General features: G+C 61.4%; 1 protein-coding gene across 3 annotated transcripts; it reads left to right on the top strand.

Moving 5' to 3' along the window:
• Nucleotides 1-343: 343 nt before the first annotated feature.
• WDR5 (WD repeat domain 5) lies at nt 344-18,688 on the top strand. 3 transcript variants are annotated; one of them, XM_073806766.1, is made up of 16 exons: nt 344-498; nt 1,188-1,241; nt 2,974-3,059; nt 3,265-3,440; nt 4,126-4,234; nt 4,441-4,514; nt 5,200-5,289; nt 5,494-5,583; nt 5,717-5,800; nt 9,389-9,444; nt 13,397-13,443; nt 15,685-15,760; nt 16,390-16,423; nt 16,684-16,758; nt 17,280-17,367; nt 18,302-18,688. In XM_073806766.1, exons 4-16 carry the CDS (start codon nt 3,360-3,362, stop codon nt 18,400-18,402), a joined length of 1,005 nt encoding a protein of 334 aa, XP_073662867.1. In that variant the 5' UTR covers nt 344-498; nt 1,188-1,241; nt 2,974-3,059; nt 3,265-3,359; the 3' UTR covers nt 18,403-18,688. The 3 variants fall into 3 exon arrangements, with proteins under 3 accessions (XP_073662867.1, XP_033714884.1, XP_033714885.1); XM_033858993.2 differs by lacking the exon at nt 2,974-3,059; XM_033858994.2 differs by lacking the exons at nt 344-498; nt 2,974-3,059 and adding an exon at nt 586-814.
• The last annotated feature ends 743 nt before the right edge of the window (nt 18,689-19,431 follow it).

The following is a 19,431-nucleotide window of genomic DNA, read 5'->3' as shown; positions in this document are numbered from 1 at the left end:
TGCGCGACGACGGAGGGACGCGACCGCACAGGTGCCCCAGCCCAGGAGAAACGTTAGGGCCCCGCCGCCCCGCGAATCTCGGGGGCGGGGTGCTCTCTCCTCCCTGGGCGCTGCTGCAGGGCGAGCTCAGGATGTGGACAATCGAGGGGCACATGAGCATTTCCTCTATGTATCTTCTTCCTACTTCAGTTTTCAGAAAGTGCAGGAGAAGGGCTGGAACCGGCCACCTTTGGGGTTAACGCCTGTAAGCAGGAGGCACGGGCAGCACACTGTCCCTTTAAGGCGTTGAGCCATGCCGAGGCGTTCTGCTCCTCTCCGCTCGCCGTAGCTGCCCTCCGAGAGGCCGGCTTTGTGCGTTTGCCCCGCCCCAGCAGTCCCCGCCCCGCGCGCGCGCGCACGCGCACTGTTGCTCTCCGCACCGCCTAGTTGAGCTCCCGCCCAGGCGGCGGCCGACGCGAAGCCTTGAGCGCCCGCCCCCGTCCCCCAGCCGCCCGGCAGGTAAGTGGCGACCGCCCGGCCGGCAGGCACGCCCCGGGGGTGCGGGACCGGGACAGACGCTAGCTCCCCCCGCGCCGCCCGCCGCCGCACGTGTTCCGGCGGGCCCGGCCCGGCGCCGGTTCAGCCCCGCCGGGCCTCCCGGCGCAGAAGCCCCGCGCCCGCCGCCTCGCCTCCGGGTGCCCGCTCTGCGCCCCTCCTCCCCGCCGAGCGACCGGGCCCCGGCGGCCCCCTCCCCTGACCCGAACCAGCCCCAAACGGACCCGCACGGACCGCCGAGCCCCGGGGACCCCCGGCTTCTCCCGCCCCCAGCGGTCAGGTGACAAGCCCCCGGACCCGGGACTGCGACTTCCTCCTGCAGCCGGCGTGCGTCCCCCGTTTGCCTCCAGAGAAAGACCTCTGGGCCACCGAGCCATCCAGTGCCTGGATGTGGCGCGCTGTCCGCTCTTCTCTGCTGCAGAGGCGCCCTCACCCTAACCAGCTGCTCACCCCCAGCCGGGGGCAGCCAGGCCCCATCTCCCCCCGCGCGAGCCCGGGGCCCCAGGGGTGCGGGGCTGCCGGCATGAAGGGAGAGACCACCACGCTCTTGCTGTGGAGTCTCAGACCCCTTCTAGTCTGGCCTGCGAGAGCCATTTTGGGGGATGTGGAAGATGCTCCCTGGTAGTCCTCTCACCCCGTTTCTACCCGCCCAGGTCCGCTGTCGACATTGTCTCTGAGGTTGGCCCGGCCCCGTAGGAGGCGGAGAGGTAAGCCAGAACGCCCGCGTGTCTGAGAATCCAGGTGGGGTGCGGAGAGCCGGGTTCCCTCGCTCTCAGTGGGCCTCGTTACCGCCAGTCTTCTCACACCCAGCGGCCCAGTCTCTGGGGTGGAGCCTAGTAATTTGCATTTTACTCCGAAGCTCTCCGAAGAAGTTCGGACGCTCAGCCTTGGGTGGTGTGGCTCACCTAGGTCCCAAGAGGGAGCAGGTAGCAAGTGATCTGGAGGCCGGCTGCAAACGTTGAGTCGAGAAGTTGTGTTTCTAAAAGTTTGCTGAATTTTTGTGTTGGTTTTTTGTGTGTTAATGTTTTGCTGGCAGGGGTTGAGCTGGGAGGGGCTGGGCACCTTTCTGTAAGACCACCTATTGTATGTATCCCCAGCTCCTCACCTGAGGGCAGCAAGTTTGCGGGAGTCACACCACACCTCCTGGCGGGTCTTGATTTTTACTGTAGAAGGAGCTGCTCAGGCCTCTGGGCTGCCCTTTCCACCCCACGTGGAGCCTCTTCAGTTCCCACTGGTGTTTAGGTTGGACGCGCCCCGGGCTTCCCTCCTCTCAGCCCTAGTTGTGGTCTGCCTTTCTCAGATGCTAGGTTCTGTGAAACAGACCATCCAGCTCTCGTCCTTGGCTCCTTTCCCCCCACTTGTCCGGCCCACCCAGGGGAAGGCAGCACCTGGGTTAATTGGCACGGCCTGCTTGCGCTAAAGCTAATCACCAGGTAGGCAGCGTTTCCGGAGCGCCAGCTTCGTGCCAGCACCCCCCCCCCCCCCGCCCCCGCCGCAGCTTTATTGACCTGCCCCTCCCCTACCCCACCCTACTGCTTGGGCTTCGAGTGCTGCAGGATCCGTTCCTGGGCCGGGATCCTTGCTGCAGGTAACCCGCTGTGGCCTCACGGGGTGCTCTGCACAGCTGTGTTGCATTGTGATTTCGCTCCCCTCCTCTTGGATGAAGACTTGGGGACGTGTTCTTTTTGATGGCTTCTGTCCCGCCTTGGTGCGACAAGGAGCCCGTGCAAGCTTCCAGTTTTAAGCGCCGAGCTAGAATTTACAAGGTGTGCACGCGTTGGATTAACGGTGGTGTCAGCTTCCGGGAGTCGGCTGGCCAGTGATGCTTGCAGGATGTCTTGGTGGCTCTCCTCTGGAAAGGCGCCTTCCCTCGTTTCAGCGTCACCTGGTGTGCTTCTGTGCCACGTGTCCAAGTCGCGGAGTCTAGTCCTGTGATAGAGGAAACCAGTCTCTTACCATGCAGCATTTGAGGGGTTCCCGTCTTCATGCCGAAACCCAATTGAGCTGCAGTCTCTTTCCCTCCTCTGCAGTGAGTTTGCTTGCAGAGTGTCCTTGCGTACTTCAGGTTGCTTTTAGGAAGCCTAGCGCTGGCGACTCCAGCAGGCGGGGCTGGCTCCAGTCTGTGCTTTTCCGGCTGTGTCTTGTCGTTGCTTCACCAGGGATGGAGAACCTCTCGGCTGTTAGCGTTTTGGAAGCAGCCTTGTGTCTGCCGCGTACACGTGGTGACCTTGGAGTCCCCGGGAGGTGTGGACCACTGGGGCCTGCTCTTGTGTTTTCAAACGTGGCTGTTAGCACTTTTGCATCACTTGGGATGCATTTAAGGATTTGGATGAGTTCCCAAACTTCTGCACCCCGTAGCTCAGTCTCCTGTAATTTGGCGTGTTTGCTTCCTGACAAGAAGTCTTTGGTTGATTTTTTTTTTTTTTTAAATGTATCAAGGACTCTTTGAAGAGAATTACGTTTTGTCTGCCTGGACTGTGCTGCATTTCAGACATGCGGTAACAAGATAGGAAGCACCCCTGAAGGTGGGTCTTGGACTCTGATCACAGAAGGGATGAGAGCAGCAGAGTACCTGCAAAGGACTAGCGAGGAGTTACGTGCAGAGGACCCTTAGTTTGGAACGGCACCTGCTACAGGGCTCAGTGAGGTGGTCAGATTTTTAAAATTCTTTTTCCTGGAAATTAATTTTTGAAGTGTGGTTTGTCTGTTGGCCTCGGTCCCCCACTGCAGGTTTGGATTAGCAGACAGCCCTTGCCACTGTGCGTCCTCCACTCGGAGCTGTGAACTCTCTACCCGCGTCGCCCTGCCTGGTGGGCTGCAGAGCCATGGCAACCGAGGAGAAGAAGCCCGAGGCTGAGGCCGCCCGAGCACAGCCCACCCCGTCGTCGTCGGCCACGCAGAGCAAGGCACGTCCCTGCGGGCTCCTGGGCACGAAGCCTGGGAGACCCTTGGGAATATTTCACGCCCGGAACTGTTTCCCCTCCCCTCCCCACCCCCCACTTAAATATTGCCAGTTTTTACTCCAAACTACATTCCCAGCCAGTCCAGTGCTGATGTGGGCCGTGTCGGGGATTCCCAACCTGTCACCTGGGGAGGGGGCTTCACCAGCAGTACGCATCCTTGGTCTTGATCGTAAGAGTCTGTGTGGGACCTGGGAAATGCCTCTTGTTCAGCACCTCGCCCCTGGCCCGCACAGTTCCCTGCGGAGGGCGGGTGTGCAAACCCCTCCTGTAGACCGCAGGCGGGCCTCTCACCAAGGGCGCAGGCCTTCAGGTGTGCGTCGGGGAGCCTGACCTCGGGTGGGTGGGCTGCCGAAGCAGGGCTGGGGCTGCCAGAGGTTCCAGCTGCACTGGCGGGACTGCCTGGAGGGCGGCCTGGGTGACGGGGGCTTCAGGAGAGGCAGGGCTTGTGAGGGGACGCGCGGAGCCCGGGGTTAGGCGGGTGCACCCCGCTGGACGAGGGCTCTGGGAAGCGCCGTCACAGGGTAGGTGTGAGCGTGAAATTCGGCCTGGGCGCCAGCTCCACACTGGCGATCAATGGGTTTGGACAGTGGTGGTTACTTTTCGCTGACTAGTACTCTCTCTTGAACAGCCCACACCTGTCAAACCAAACTACGCTCTGAAGTTCACCCTGGCCGGCCACACGAAAGCTGTGTCCTCCGTGAAGTTCAGCCCGAATGGGGAGTGGCTGGCGAGTTCGTGTAGGTGCCCCTGGGGCTTCCCTGCGTGTCCCCTCGATGTGCCCGTGCCGGTTGTGATTCTGAAGGGACGGGCCTGGGCCAGGGGGGAGGCCTGGGGGTGGGTGCCGAGGACCGCGGCTCCCTAGGGGAGGCTGTGTTGTGGGCAGCCCAGATTTTGGCCCCTGGATGACTGGAGACCTCAGTTGCTTTTCATTCCTTTTTTTCAGCTGCAGATAAACTCATTAAGATTTGGGGAGCATACGATGGGAAATTTGAGAAAACCATCTCTGGTCACAAGCTGGTAGGTCTCAACCTGGGCCGAAGTTGCTGCTGGACGTGGGTTGGGGCCCATCTCCGGGCTTGTCAGGTTAAGATTGAACCTCCCTGCCCCCAATTTTTGGGATAGTTACTTGTCTCTTGGGTTTTTTTTAATTAGTTAATTGATTTTTGGCTGCATTGGGTCTTCACTGCTGTGAAGGGGCCTCCTCTAGTTGCGGCGAGCAGGGGCTACTCTTCGTTGTGGTGCGCGGGCTCATTGCAGTGGCTTGTCTTGTTGGGGAGCACAGGCTCTAGGCACACGGGCTTCAGTAGTTGTGGCGCACAGGCTCTAGAGCGCAGGCTCAGTAGTTGTGGCTCACGGGCTCAGCTGCTCCGCGGCATGTGGGATCTTCCCCGGACCAGGGCTCGAACCCGTGTCGCCTGCATTGGCAGGCGGATTCTCAGCCAGTGCGCCACCAGGGAAGTCCGCCTCTTGTTTTTCAAGCAAATAGTTTCGACCAGATGAGTTTCTGCCCAGCTGTGAGGCCTGGCAGAGCCACGGAGACCAGGCTTCTGGGCCCGGCCTGCGGGTTCAGGCTGTTTGGTCAGCACGAACCAGAGGGCGTGGCCTGCTCAGTTATGCCCAGTTGGACGTTGAGGATTTGACTTTTGCTGGCCAATCCCGTTTTGCCGAGGTAGTGACTGTGACCGTGTGTTTCCTCCCCCAGGGAATATCTGACGTGGCGTGGTCCTCAGATTCTAACCTCCTTGTTTCTGCCTCAGATGACAAAACCCTGAAGATATGGGACGTGAGCTCGGTGAGCCGCATGGGCCCCTCCTTGGGAAGCGCGTGCGTTTGGGGAAGGGGCTCGGGGTGGGACTGCGTTTGGGGAGCAGCCGTGCTTGTCGTCAGAGGGGCTTTACAGCTGTGGCGGGTCAGCTGCTGATGGGTTTAGCCTGACGGCTGACATTTGAAGAAACAACCACTGGGAATGACTTAGTCTCACAACACTTCCTCTCAGGGAAAGTGTCTGAAAACCTTGAAGGGACACAGCAATTACGTCTTTTGCTGTAACTTCAACCCCCAGTCCAACCTCATCGTCTCGGGCTCTGTGAGTTTGGGGCCTCCCCAGGGGCGGGGGTGAACCGGGGGCCGTCCTGGGCTGCTCTGGGGGCTCGGGGGCCAGCGAGTCTGTCCCGTCCGAGCCCCCGGAGAACCACTGCCACCTGCCCCTCTGTCTCCAGTTTGACGAAAGCGTGAGGATATGGGACGTGAAGACGGGGAAGTGCCTCAAGACCCTGCCCGCGCACTCGGACCCCGTCTCAGCCGTGAGTGCCCCCCGCCCAGCCAGGTCGCGGCGCTCGCCCGACAGCAGGGCCACGAGTGGAGACTGGGCTCAGGGTTCCGTGCCCGTGGGAGGCGGGCGGGGAGGCGGCCCCGCCCGGAGGCTTGCAGAGCAGGCGGGAGCGCGGGCGGCGTGGGTGTTGCGTGGAGCCACCTTTGGGTGGGTGGGCAGAGGGCCCTGGGGGCCGGGTGGCCCAGTCGTGGGGGAGGCGGTGGGAAGGTGGGGCCCCGCGAGCCTGCTGCACGCGCGGTCCAGGGCTGCTGCCAGCGCACAGGATGAACAGGCAGGGGTTAAACTACGTGCGTGTCATAAACGGCTCCATTTACAAACGGCCAAAGTATTTCTTTGCCAGCGAAGGGCCCGAAGTGGTTTCTTAGCCAGGTTTGCCTTTTGGAAAGTGGAAGGGGTCACGTATAGATAGTTTGTTCTCTGTTAACGAGGACATGGTCCTCCTCAGGTTCTAGGCTTGTGGAGGTGAGTGACTTTAAGTGGCTTCAGCCTTGGAAGCCCTTTGTCCAGCGGGGCCGTGGGCAGAGCCCTGACCCCCTGGGGGACGCGTAACGTGTGCTGGTCGAGGCTGCCTGGCGCGGTGCTGGCCCTGTGTCACGGCCGGTGCCTGCGGCTGCGGGGAAGGCGCCCCTGCCGTCTGGGCCCCGGGCCCTCCTGAGTCTGTGCCGTCGCTCCTCTGTCCTCTGTGCTGGGGGCCCCGTCTGAGCCGAGCTGGCTTCCAGACAGGCCGCAAATGGGCATGTGTGAAGTAACCAGGAGATAGTCGGAGTGAAGGCCATGAGTTGAAAGAGTTCTGTCTGTGTTGCAGTGGTCAGGGATGGGGCTCTGATCGCAAACGATGGTAGGATTTTTAAAGTCTTTGCTTCTTACAAAAGTAATGTGTGCTTATTTTTAAAAAAGGCAAGAGGCAACGTAGCGCGTAGCAAATCAGAGTCTTCTGAGCTCCCATCCTCAGAGGCAACTGCGCGCAGCTGGCAGCTACCGTCTGGGGGTTTCGGTTTTTTAAGTGCGTGTTTTCCAGCCCACCCCGCCTTGTCGGATGGCGGTGGTGCTACGGGACAGCGGCATCCTGCTCCAGCTTGCGCACCGCAGAAAGGTCTCGGACACCTTCCGGCTCTGTGCCTGCAGGCGCTCGATGCTCTCGTCGTCCCCCCGGGGACGCTGGCTTGTGACTTGCACTTTATGGAGAGAAGTGCAGCGCACGTCTGTTGAACAGCCTTGCACGCTTGTGCCACAGCATCTGCGGGCAGGTGTCGGGGGAGCACCGGGTCTGCGAGCGGTCAGCCTTTGCAAGGCCAGTCGGGGATCAGAGCCCTCAGGGTGCGTGGGCTTCCTGCAGTCTTCCGCCCCCTTGAGTCCAGCTGCTGTCCCCCTGCCTGGACTCCCCCATGTCAGTGCTTTCCTGAGGTCCCTGCTGTCCCCTTCATCCTTCCCGCCCCCTCTCCGCAGCTGCTGGCCTGTGCGTCTGCCTCACTTGCCCACTCTCTCCCTCCATGGCGCGCCTGCAGGTGTCACCTCCAGGGAGCTCAGCGGCTGTCCGTCTGAGTCGGGACTTGGCGTCCCCACTGGGGTCTGTCTGGCCCCCCCTTCCTTCTGGGTAGCACTGACTTTCTGGCCGTCTTGCCCCTCACACCCGCGCGCTGGTCTGCCAGCGTGTGCCGGCGGTGCTGTCTGGACGTGGCTGGAACAGAGCGGAGCGCGGCCCTGGTGGGGCAGGCTTTGGGGCCCCGTGTCAGCTCGTCATCACCCAGCGAAGGGGCTTGGATCAGATCGTAGTTTGCAGGTTCAGAGGGACGAGTGTGATGAGATCCGCTGCTGTGAGTTGTAGGGAAAGCGGCTTCGGGAGGCTGACGAGCACGTGGCTCAGGAGTGGGGGGAGGGGGCGCCGTCAGCACCGCCGGGGGAGCAGGACGAGGACGGTGACGGCGGCCCTTCACGGGCCACGCCATCCACGTGGAGGCCGCCAGCCACACACGGCAGCACCGCAGGCTGAGACATGCAGGAGTGGGCAATACGTAGGCTTCCAGCTTCTGAAGATCCAGTGCAACGGAAAGAACGTAAAGTGTCTTGTTTATAACTTTTAGTGTCGGTTACGTGTTGAAGTAGTATTTCAGGTATATTGGGTTAAGTAAAAACCTGTCAGGTTTGTTTCACCTGTTAACTCCCCTGCTGCAGTGGCTAAGAAGTTTAAGTGGCACACGTGGCTCCATCACGGGCCCCTCGACAGTCTGGACGGTGGTTCTCCAAGCGTGGTCCCAGGACCACCTCTGCTGGGAGTGCGCAAGCTGTGCGGATTCTCGGGGCCGGCGCTGGGCTTTGACAAGCCCTCCAGGTGCTTCTGCTACACGTGGGCTTGTCCCCTGGGGACGCCTGGCACCGTCTGGAGATGTTGAGGTTTTCAACAACCAGGTGCTACTGGCATCTCGTGAGTCAAGGGCGGGGGAGCTGCTACACGGGACAGCGCATAGCAAAGGAGTGTGTGAACCGTGTGTCAGTGGTGTGAGGACCAGACGCTGGTCTGAACCGTGGCGGCAGGCGGGCAGCCCCAGCCCTGTCCCCGAGAAGTTGACCCGGGGCGCGACCCCCCATGGGACAGGCATCACACGTAGCAGGAAAGAGGGCGTTCCAGCGGGGGGTGTGTGTTGTAAAAAGGCTTTTCCTGCCCAGGACTCGAATGAAAACGATGGGAATTGATGAAGAACTCTACTTCTGACGTTGTGATTCCTTCTGTATACACTGAGGTTCAGTTGGAAAAAAGAAAGAGGACAAAGGCAAAGGCAAACCACTTCTGAGGAAGGGACTGCTCACGTTGCCATTTCTTTATCAGACGGTGTATCTCGCCTGTCTCTGTAGTGGGCAGTTAGGCATTCAGATACAGTAACTGGGGTGGAAGTGTCACAGGTCGGCTTCTGGGCCCGGCCCCCGATCTGGACGTTGCACCTCTTCCCGGGCACAGAGTTTGGAGCAGCCGGGATCTTGTTCCTGCCCCGTCTGCAAAGCTCGAGTGTCGCAGGGGTTGGTGTCCGGGCCCTCGGAGCAGGAACCGGGCCGTCTTGTGATTCTGGGGGTGCTCAGCGTTACGCGGCTGGGAAAGCTCCGGAGTGTCTGAATAAGCGGGCATCCTTCTCCTGACTTCTCTGCCTTGTTCGATGGAAGTCGGGGAAGCCCTGGTCCCACTGCCCCCACGGCCATGCGGGTCCACAGACACGCTCTGGGCAGTGGGGCCTCCACGGAGCCAGCAGGTCTGGGTTGGTCGAGTTTGTGATTTAAATACTCAAGACGTGTTTCGGGGTTGGTTTTCTTTCTGTGGTTCAGTCTTCCGTCGTGAAACAAACTGACGGTTGCTTGAGACACCAGGTAAAAATGACCGTTTTATCCACGCTGCTTGTGGTCTGCGTTAGCATCCTTGGGAAATCAGAACTTAAAGCTCGCTCAGAATGCAGCAGGGTGCGTGTCCCTTTGTCGGGGGCCGGTGAACGGAAGGCCATCCAGGTGAGGCGCAGTCTGTGTTGATGCTCTGAAAGTAAGTTTCTTTTCCCCTCTCCCGCTCCTTCATCCTCAGGTTCATTTTAATCGTGATGGATCCTTGATAGTTTCAAGTAGCTACGATGGTCTCTGGTAAGTGAAAGAGCTTTACTTCGTTGAGTCAGCAAGCGTTTAACGGCTTCCCCTTGCACCGTTGTGCCTCCGGGCGTCCAGCGGAAGCGTCTGCCTCGAGGGGCTTGGGCAGGCGGGGTGGCGGGGAGCGTGGCCGGGAGAGGGGGCTCCTGTCAGCAGCGAGGCCCCAGCCGGAGACGCGGGGAGGCGCTGCTGTCCTGGACGTGGCTCCCCGTGGACCCTGAAGGGGGCGCGTCCCAAGCTCGTGGCGCTGGTGGGGAGGTGGAAGGAAGGTGTGCTGACGTGAACGTCCGAGAGTGTCCATCGGGGCCGTCAGGGTCCTGAACAGGTGGATGAAAACAGGTCCCGTCACGGAGGGTGAGGAGGAAGGGTGGCGGGGGCGGGACATCCAGTCTAAGCGGATCGCGCTCGTGGCCTTGGCGCTGGTAGTGTAAGTGCCCTGTGGATGCTTTAAGAGACGCGAGGGAAGACGCGGAGATAAGCGTTTGAGATTTAACGCGGCCCACGTGGGTATAAAGCGTCAGGAGGTATCTGGGCTTGGCGGGTTGCGCGTCACAGCTCACCTGGTTACCGGGGAGGGGAACCTGGGGAGGGGGTGGGGCGGCAGCAGCCACCAGCCGGACCGATGGCCTGAGAAGGACTTCCCAGCTACACGGGAGAAAGACAGGGTGGCTAAAAATTTGTCTACATTTAGTGAAAATAAAGTAGAGAAACTCGAGTAACATAAGTGATAACGTGTAAGAGTACCGTGGAAGAAACGGAGCTCAGGGTGCTTGCTGGGCGCTTACCGTGGGGGGGCGGGCTGAGCACCCCCAGGAAGGCTGTCAGGTTTGGGTTAAAAGCCCTCTGACTCTTGTTGCTTTCAAGAAACACACCTAAGACAAAGGAATGAGTCAAGGCTCGGAAAAGAAGGGTGGGCACATGGGGTCGGGCAGGTGGGAAGCAGAGACCGAGTGTCAGCCGGGGCGACGGTGACGGAAATGCAGCATGTGGAGTTGACGGGAAGGCTGAGAAAGCTCCGGCACCAGGCCCCACGGCCGCCCGAGGCTGCCGTGGGGAAGCTAGGGGTACAGGGAGCCGAAGTGTTTGTGAGGGAGTCCAGCCTGCTGCTTCGACTCCGACAGCAAGGGGCTTGGGGTTAGCGGGGCCGAGCGGTGCCACAGGCTGTGTATCTGCTGCAGAAGTGCTGGTTTTCTTCAGCGTGTGGCGCGTTCTCAGAATTGCTTGTGGACTGCCTCTAAGAGCTTTCTAAAGAAGTCAGGGGAAAGCAAAGCAGGCCAGAAAAGTAAGGGGAGGAAAGTTGTAAAGTTAGAAGGCGGAGAAAGGGGAAAGTGACAGGGAAATTTAAATAAGCTGTATCCTTCATAAGGCCCACAAAGTGGTCAGCCTTTATAAGCCTAAGTAAGGAAAAAGAGCAGAAACATGCAAGACTAAACTAGAGAGGGGACGGGAATTCCCGGCGGTCCAGCGGTGAGGACTCCGCGCTTCCACTGCCGTGGCCCGGGCTCAGTCCCTGGTTGGGAAGCTGATATCCAAGGTGCGACCCATGGCCAGAAAATAAAAAATAAAAAGGGGGTGGAAAAGAGCAGTTTCGGGGGGATGAGGGACGAGCAGGAGGATGCCTGGCCCACCTCTGAGCAGGCTGTGTAGACGGGGATTAATTCCGACTCCCTAAATTGAGCAAGGGGGTCACCATGGCGGAGATTGGAAAAAGCGATTCAAGGGCTGAAAACTATATGGGCCCTATGATTCTACACTGGAATTGGGTTAAGTGACAGAAACTGCTAAGGCTGCTGGAACTGGACCGCAGGACAAGTTGGGGAGCCCCCGGTTCATTTCTGGGTCCAGCATGACCTAACTCCCCAGCTTGACTGCTAGTCCAAAAAAGACAACCACGGAGGACACTTCACTAGTGAAACTTGAGGTCACAATCCCAGGAAAATGTTACAAACTGAGTCCACAGTGTGTGGAAGAGTAGTATTTCCTGACCAAGTGGGTTTGTGAGTCATGAGACGATTGTAGTAATGTGCCAACCAATAGGAAATTGAAAATCTAATAATTATACCAAGAAATTGGAGGCAGAGATCCGTATAATTTTCTTACCTGATAAAATCCAGCAGCCGTTCCTAATGAAAACTCCAGCAACATAGGCCAGTGTCACAGACTGTTTAACAGAAACTTAATAGTCACGTTTATAGCAAGTGGTTAACGTGGCACATCCATTTCTGCTAGAATCGGGCAAAAGTCATGCCCATCTCCTTCAGCATTTGGTGCTATTTGGAATTTCTAGCTAACGTGGTAAGAAGATAAAGTCATTGTGTGAAAACTGGATAGAGACTTATCTCTCTGTAGGTGGAACATTTATATGGTTTTTTTTTTTTTTGCGGTACCCGGGCCTCTCACTGTTGTGGCCTCTCCCGTTGCGGAGCACAGGCTCCGGATGCGCAGGCTCAGCGGCCATGGCTCACGGGCCCAGCCGCTCCGCGGCATGTGGGATCTTCCCGGACCGGGGCACGAACCCACGTCCCCTGCATCGGCAGGCGGACTCTCAACCACTGCGCCACCAGGGAAGCCCTGTATGTTTTTTAAAACTTAAAAATCACGTATTTGTACTTTACAAATAGGGACTCATTTAAGCCTCACAACAGTCCTGTGACTCGGGTACTGGATGGTCGCCATCCCCGATCCTCAGTTGGGAAGCTGAGGCAGGGATAAGCCCCTGCCCGCCATCCCCGAGCTGGTCAGCGAGAGAGCCAGGGTCCGGAGCACAGCTCGGGCTCTGGAACCCAGGCTCTGAGCCACCGAGCCTGCCGGTTACAGAACGTGGACGGGCACTTGGTGAGGTCACTGTTTGCAGATTGACAGTGTTTCGCTATCCTGGGAGCTACCAGTTAGTGGATGAGAGCAAGTTCCCCCGTAAGAGTCACAGAAGCATCGGGGTGCTTAGAATGCGATTAACAAGAGAGCAAGGCCTGTATTCAGGAAATGGTAAAATGTAACCAGAGGGACACAAAGCAAAGAGGGAGGGACGGGGGACCAGGCACGTCCTCATCCTGGCGGTGGGGAACGCCCGTCTCCTGGGCTGGTATGCTGTAAGCGGTTCGATTTAGAACCCCTCCAACTAGATAAAGTGAATTTAAAATTCTTAGAGAAGCGTAAACTGAGTTCTCTGCCAATAGAATTAAAACAAACAGCGAGTGGGGGAGTGATGTTTCTGGGTGTTAAAACCCGAGACACAGTTACTGCGGCCCCCAGGGCGGGATTGGCTCCGAAGGGCTGCAGGTGGGACAGTGAACGCTTGGGCGATAACCCCTGCGTTCCCGTTACCTGTAAAACCCACGTGCCCTCGACCCAACGCCCGCCCCCATCGCTGGGCATCTGTGCTCCAGAAGTGTCCGCGCAAATACACCGCCATGGTTCCCAAAACAGGGTGTTGTGTTGGCAGAAATCACAGAAACACTGAGGTTGCAGCGACGGGATACCTGGCGCGTCCCGTTGGGGAATAGCGGCCCTTTGAGTGGGTTCTCTTGGTCCTGAACTAGGGGACGTCCAGAAAAGTGCCTACGATATCCTGTTTTTATAAAAAGCACTCTGCCCCAGGGACCGTGTGCTTGGCGTGTTTTCGCGTGGAGAGCCCTGCAGGGACGCAGGTCGGGCTGTTGGCCTCGCGGCCGTGGGTGTGCGGAGAGGGCCGGTCATCGCCCCCCCCCCCCCCCCCCGGCTGTCCCAGCTGTCGCGATGAGCGCGCTGCTCCGTGGTGAAGGCAGCAAGAGCACACGCGTCTGCACGTGCCGCGCCCGTTCTGGTCCCCAGGGCTCAAGGGAGTGGTTGTGAACGGTGACTGGAAAAGCGAGATAGGACTGGCTGTGGCTTGGTCCTGAAACATCCGCGTTGAGAGCCGTGGAAAGTAGGAAGCCGCTTCTAGTCACCTGCTGTGCTCGTTGCTTTGCAGTCGGATCTGGGACACCGCCTCGGGCCAGTGCCTGAAGACACTGATCGGTGAGTACCGCCGGCTCCTGCTTGCAGGGGGGCCGCGTCCCAGGGGACAGTCTGCCGGGTTGGCTGTGGCGGCTTCTCCCACGCTTCCTGCCCTCCATGTGTGGTTCTCTGGAAGCCTCCCTCTCTCCCCGCTGGACCTACTCCCTCTGGGAGGGCTCCCCCTCTCCTGAGCGGTTCCGGCTCCCATCCGCTCCTTCCTGATTGGCTCTCCCTTCTGGCCTCGCATGGCGCTGCCCAGCGGTGTCCTCTGAAGGACCCGCACGACCCTCGGACTCTGCCCGTGCTCAGCAGACCCTTGTCTTCCTCCCCGGCCTTGCGGACCCTCCGCTTGGGTCATTCCTTCAGCACATGGGGTTGAGCCCCTGCCCTCAGTGAGCCCTGTCTGCTGGGGGTGCGGAAATGGGGGGGAGGAAGTGGGCAAGGGGCCCCGAGGTCTCTGCACATGGGGCTGGGCTGTGCCTTGGGGAGGAGGGGAAGGCGGCACGGAGTGGAAGGACAGCGTGGTCTGGGCGGCAGCTGGTGCTGCTGGGCGTGGGGGGTGTGTGGCCAGAGGGTGGCCTCGGGCCTGGGAAGGCAACGCGAGAGATGGAGCCCTGGAGGGGTCCGGTCACGGACTCGGCGGGCAGGTCTTTGCAGTGTCGCGTTGAGCAGGCAGGGCCGCCAGGGCGGGGCGCCCACCTGAGCCTCCTGTGCCCGGCTGTCCTGGGAACAAGCGTGGCTGTGAGAGTGCGCTGGGACCACCGTGACAGGACACCGCGGGCTGCGCGGCTTCAATAGCAGAGACCCGTCCCCACTCCCTGGCGGCCAGATGTCCAGGGTCAGGGCTGGGCCGGGCCGCTTCTCCCGAGGCCGCTCCTTGGCCTTCTCAGCGTGCGCTCGCGTGGTCGTCCGCTGCGTGGGCTCCTGCTGTCCCCACCTCCTGCTCTGACAGGGACGCCGGTCAGACTGGCTTGGGCGCCCCCCCGCCCCCGCCTTATTTTAACTTAGCCCGCCTCCAGGATGCTGTCTCCCAGGTGCCGGGCTAGGGCTTCAGCAGGAGAACCGGGGAGGGACACAGCGGCCTCTGTGGTTTTCTTGCTCTGCGAGGGGGGCCACCCTTCTGACGCGCGACCTTCCCCCGACCGCGGCATCTCTCTGTGTCTGTCGCGCTGTCTTCCCCCCCGAGGCCTGGGTGGCCACCTCCGCCCGGCGGGAAGTGTCCTCGTGCCCAGACGGCCGAGCGCGGGCAGTCCCTGCAGCCGCCCCGCAGCTGGGTGGGAAGCCGAGGCCAGAGAGGTTGACGGCCGGCAGCAGCGAGCGGTCTGGGGCCGGGCCGGGAGGGGTGGTGGGGAGCCGAGTCCCGTCCCGTTTCTAACCTCGGGTCTAGGGCGTTAGAACCTCGGGCGTTGATGGGCAGCCCCGCGGTGCTTCGCCGTCGGAGCCTGGTTAGACCTCTGGGCACTGCCTCCTGTCGTCTGAGCTGGGGCGGTGGGGGGGGGGGCCTTCCGTGTGGCCCGGCGACCGGGTGGCCCTCGCCTGCTTCTCGTGGCATTTTCGGTGTCGGGGACCAGCTGGAGGGAGCAGAGGCCCCCGGTGCGCGGGGGGCAGGCCTGGGCCTCCCGAGGTGGTGATGCGCGTGCTGCTCCGCGCCTGGTGCTCGGGACACGTGGCCGCGCTGGCCCCCCCCAGGGCGCACGCCCAGGGCTCTCCTCGCTCAGGCAGGGACACCCTCCTCCCAAGGAGGCGTGGGACCGTCACAGAGCCCCAGCACCTCCTGGGCGTGGCTCCCGTGCCAGCGGCTGAGAGGGTGGCAGGGCCTCTGACCCGCCTTCCCAGGGCCACCCTGGGGCGTGCGCTCTGACCCCAAGTGTTGGGAGCAAGGGTGCGCTGTGACGTCGCCAGGGTTGTTTCCGGGGAGAAATTACACGCCTTCCGCTATAACCATGCAACCGGAGAGCGCCTGCCTGAGCCACTGTGTTCTCAGGGGGATAGTTTCTCGGTTTAGCTGGGTGTTTGCAAACTCCCTCCTGTGAGGCAGGCGATCCCGAGGCCGACTGGCCGCAGGGCCTTCGCTCCCGAAGCCCTAGTGTCATGGGGTCACTGGGAGAACCGGCTCTCACGCTGGCACGAGCAGTGGGTGAGGGAGGTGGCCGGCCCTGGGGGACGCCCGCGAGGGGCGGTGTCGGCGCAGGTGGCGGTGAGGGAGCCCCCCTTCCCGGAGAGCCAGTGCCCCGCTGGCAGCCGTCTCTGTGCTCCATGCAGACGATGACAACCCTCCCGTGTCGTTTGTGAAGTTTTCTCCGAATGGCAAGTACATCCTGGCCGCGACCTTGGACAAGTAAGTGCTTCCATCCCCGGCGTGGCGTGCGGCCAGGCCCGTCGCCCCCCAGGGCCGGATTCCTAGCGTGAAAGACGATTCATCCCGCTGGGGCTGGGCTCCGGACGTGGGTGCCACGCTGGAAGGGCCTGTCTGTGTGGGGGCTGGATCTCAGGTTGTTGGCTCCGTGGTCACCGTGGCCCATCCTGTCTGAGGTGGTGGCGGGCATGGTGGCCTCGAGGTGCGGGGCCCTGTTCTGCCCGGGCACCCTGCTTCTCCCCCGACACGCTTCTGGGCAGATGTCACTGGCCACCGGCCGCCCTCCCGGGAGGTGGTTGGCGCTCGGCCTCCTGTGCACCGTGGGCTGCCCTCAAGTGGGCTTGCCGGGTCGGCCCCCATGGGAGGAGGAAGGACTGCCCTGGACGGGGCTTTTTCTGTCCCTTTCTGGCAGCAGCGAGGACCCCTTACTGGCTTAGGGACACTGAGTAGCTTCCTTTAGAAAAGTGTCCTTGACCCACAAATGCTGGAGGCCCCACACTCTGCTCGGGTGTCCTCACGGTCCCTGGACGCCGTGCGCGCGGGGCACCTGCACCCGGAGGGGGTGGGGCGGCCGTGGCGGAGTGCACTGACCCGCCCCCTCTGCCTTGCAGCACGCTGAAGCTCTGGGACTACAGCAAAGGCAAGGTGAGCGGCGGGCGGGGCTCGCAGAGGGCTCGGGTGGGGTCCTGGGCTGTGGCCGGAGGGGCCCAGGAAGCGGCTCTGCACGTTGCTTTGGTGCACGTTGCCTGACGACTCGGGTTAAAGCTGGACCTGGGCGGGTTGTGCGGGGGTGGGGGGCCCCGGTGCTCTTCAGAGCCGTCCAGTCGCTGTAAGATGCCTGGACGGGGGCAGCACCTGGGCTGCAGGGCGGTCGTGACTGAGCTGACGTCCCCTGGCCGTTTCAGTGCCTGAAGACGTACACGGGCCACAAGAATGAGAAGTACTGCATATTTGCTAATTTCTCCGTCACTGGAGGGAAGGTAAGTCGTCTCCCAGCTCAGGAGCTGCTCCCGGCCCCTTCCTGAGACGGGCCTTGTACTCTCACCCACAAAACAAACAGGAATTTCCTGTTTTTTAACCAAAATGAAGTCACGCCACACAAAGTGCTGATGACTCTCACTTGTTTTGGGGTGTCCTGTCCTGGCTGCTTGGGGCCCGCAGGCTCCGTGGTCACGCTGAGGCCTCCTGGGAGCCGGTCCCCGGTGGGTTCTGCCCTTGCGGGCGGCCCTCGCCCAACCCCCAGGCTCAGACTGAGGAGCTGATGGTGACGAGCAGCCCAGCCACGACTGACGGCAAATGTCAAACGTGGCGACGGAGTTGAGGAAACAGCTTCTGTCCTAGAGGCGCCTCGAGACGCGTGGCGGGCCATGCGTCAGCCTCTGCACGGGAGGAGGGCAGGGGCTCGGGGCCCACACGGGGGCGGGTGTGCCGTGGGGTGCAGGGTACTGTCCGTCCACATGTGCGCCCTGACCCTGCTCTCTCCCCCTTCGTCTGTGACCAGTGGATTGTGTCGGGCTCGGAGGACAACCTGGTCTACATCTGGAACCTGCAGACCAAGGAGATTGTACAGAAGCTTCAGGGCCACACAGGTGAGCTCGGCACCTGTGCTGCCGCCCTCCTGCGCCTGGTGCCCCGGGAAACCCGACCCAGCGCACGTGGGCACCTTGGGCTGCCTCCGCTGCCTCCTCTCCTCGCCCGCGGGTGACTGGGGGACGCTGTCCGTTTTGGGGCTGCTTGCGGCAGGGGGGTGGGGGTGGTCTGGTCCTGGCTCCCGCAGCCTGAGGCCACAGCCTTTAACCTCTTCTTCCTGTCGGCCGACAGGAAGCCCATGCGGGCGCTGTGGCCTGTCCTGCGTGGAGGTGGCGCGGGGAGCGGGGATGCCTGCCGTCACCCCGGTTGCCCTCCGGGCCGCTGCTCTTCCCCCGTGCTCAGTGGAGAGTGGTGTTGAGCCCGTTGAGAATCAGATCAGAGTGACACCCTCCTCCCTAAGAAGGCAGCTCCGCCTGGGAGCAGGGCCTGACCCCGGAGGCCAGTACTGGCCTTCGGCCTCCATCGTTGGCCTGTTGCTTCTCCTCTGCTGTGCGGGCAGGACGCTCAGAGGCTTGTTTGAAGCCACTCAGGCAACAGGGAAAATTCTGGGGTTCATTTTATTTAAAAGCTACAAGCGCATTAACCTGACCAGCCCCAAGTGGCAGCTCGCGGGATCTGCTGTCCCCGCCCTGGTGGACTCGCAGAGTTGGCCCCTCGGGGCGTCCTGGGGCCCAGCGCTGGTGGAGGGGGGCAGCCCCGGGCTCTGGTCCAGGTGCAGAGGGCGCAGTGTTGACACCGTGAGACCAACAGCGGCCCCCCAGCTGTGCCCCCGGCCCGTGCGGCGCCCCAGCCTCCGGGCTGGGTTCTGGGCTGGGAGCCCCTGCCGTCTTCCTGCTCGGGCCCTGGGCTCTGTTTGCCGAGTGCACCGCGCGCAGGGCCCTGTGGGGAGGGGCCCGGTCCAAGGAACGAACTGTTGTCGGCTGTCGTTTCCAGACGTTGTCATCTCGACGGCCTGTCACCCGACCGAGAACATCATCGCTTCGGCCGCCCTGGAGAACGACAAGACGATCAAGCTCTGGAAGAGTGACTGCTAGGCCCGCCGCGCGGGGGCTGTCGGGAAGCCCACCCGGACTGGCGGGGGCGCGGCTCCCGGAGGGGCTCCCGGGGTCCGGGCCTGGGGGCCGGAGGGGCTGGGCCTGAGCCGCCTCTGAAGACGACTTGCCTGGGGCGTGTCTCCCACTGGAGGGTTCTAGAAGTTGCTGGTGAAGTTTCTCGCCAATTCCTCTCACCGTTGGGGAAGAGTTCCTAGTCTGTGTTGTGTTCAAAGAGAGTCAACAGAAATTTTTAATTTTTTATTACAAAAAGGTGAAGTTCAATTTACCACGAGTTGTGTGTTTTTCCAGTAACTGTTCTGTACCGTTTATGCGATGTTATTACCCAGTGCCAGCGCTGTGACCACGGCTGTGTTGCTGCCACGGCTTCTGGCCGCCAGCCTGGCCCGCCCGAACTCGGGGGTTGCCCCTGTCAGTGCTCAGCAGATGCCCTGGAGACACTGTCCCGCCTGTAGCAGTAGCCACGTGTCTCGAGTCTTTCTGGGAAGCGCAGAGCGGCGTGCACTGACGTCCGGGTAAAAGCCTTCTGTGTTTTGGGGTGGTTGCCCCTGTGCTGTTGGCGTGGCGACCACACACAGGGCTTCCGTTTGTCCCACGGGTGGTCACACTACAGGCAGCGCCTCGGGCTGTAATGAAGGTGGGGTCGTGTGCGCGTGTGGCAGCCGAGTTCTCAGCAAAGCTTTCCTCCATGCGGCTCTTTTAGGAAAAGTCTCAGTTGGCAGGAGGTTGAAAGGATTTTTCTCACGAGACAGGTCCCCCGAGTGATGTGCCCACTCCTTCCTTGTCCACGCGGGGTCCGGGGCCGCAGAGGGCGAGTCAGCAGTCCCCGCGGGCTAACGGCGCGTAGATGTGGGGCCGCGGGAAGGAGGCGGGGGGCCTAGTTGGGATGGTGCCGGGGACCCTGCGATGTTGTCCTGTGGAACCTGGCGGACGCTGGCGAGGGCGGGGGTGTGGGCGCCCCGGGTCTGGGGCGCACAGGCTGGTGCCCGCCCTCGCCGCCAACCGCGGGAC

The sequence above is a fragment of the Tursiops truncatus genome, chromosome 6 (assembly GCF_011762595.2).
Source record: "Tursiops truncatus isolate mTurTru1 chromosome 6, mTurTru1.mat.Y, whole genome shotgun sequence".
In the NCBI taxonomy this organism is placed as follows: Eukaryota; Metazoa; Chordata; class Mammalia; order Artiodactyla; family Delphinidae; genus Tursiops; species Tursiops truncatus.
The sequence above is the reverse complement of the archived record's forward strand: the minus strand, read 5'-3'. Positions and strand labels throughout refer to the sequence as shown.

Bases quoted from the DNA above. Each gene is read 5' to 3' on its own strand.
- WDR5 (XM_033858993.2), top strand. From the start codon at position 3,360: ATGGCAACCGAGGAGAAGAAGCCCGAGGCTGAGGCCGCCCGAGCACAG. The intron at 5,584-5,716 runs GTGAGTTTGGGG...CTCTGTCTCCAG, and splicing joins ACCTCATCGTCTCGGGCTCT to TTTGACGAAAGCGTGAGGAT. The intron at 5,801-9,388 runs GTGAGTGCCCCC...CTTCATCCTCAG, and splicing joins ACTCGGACCCCGTCTCAGCC to GTTCATTTTAATCGTGATGG.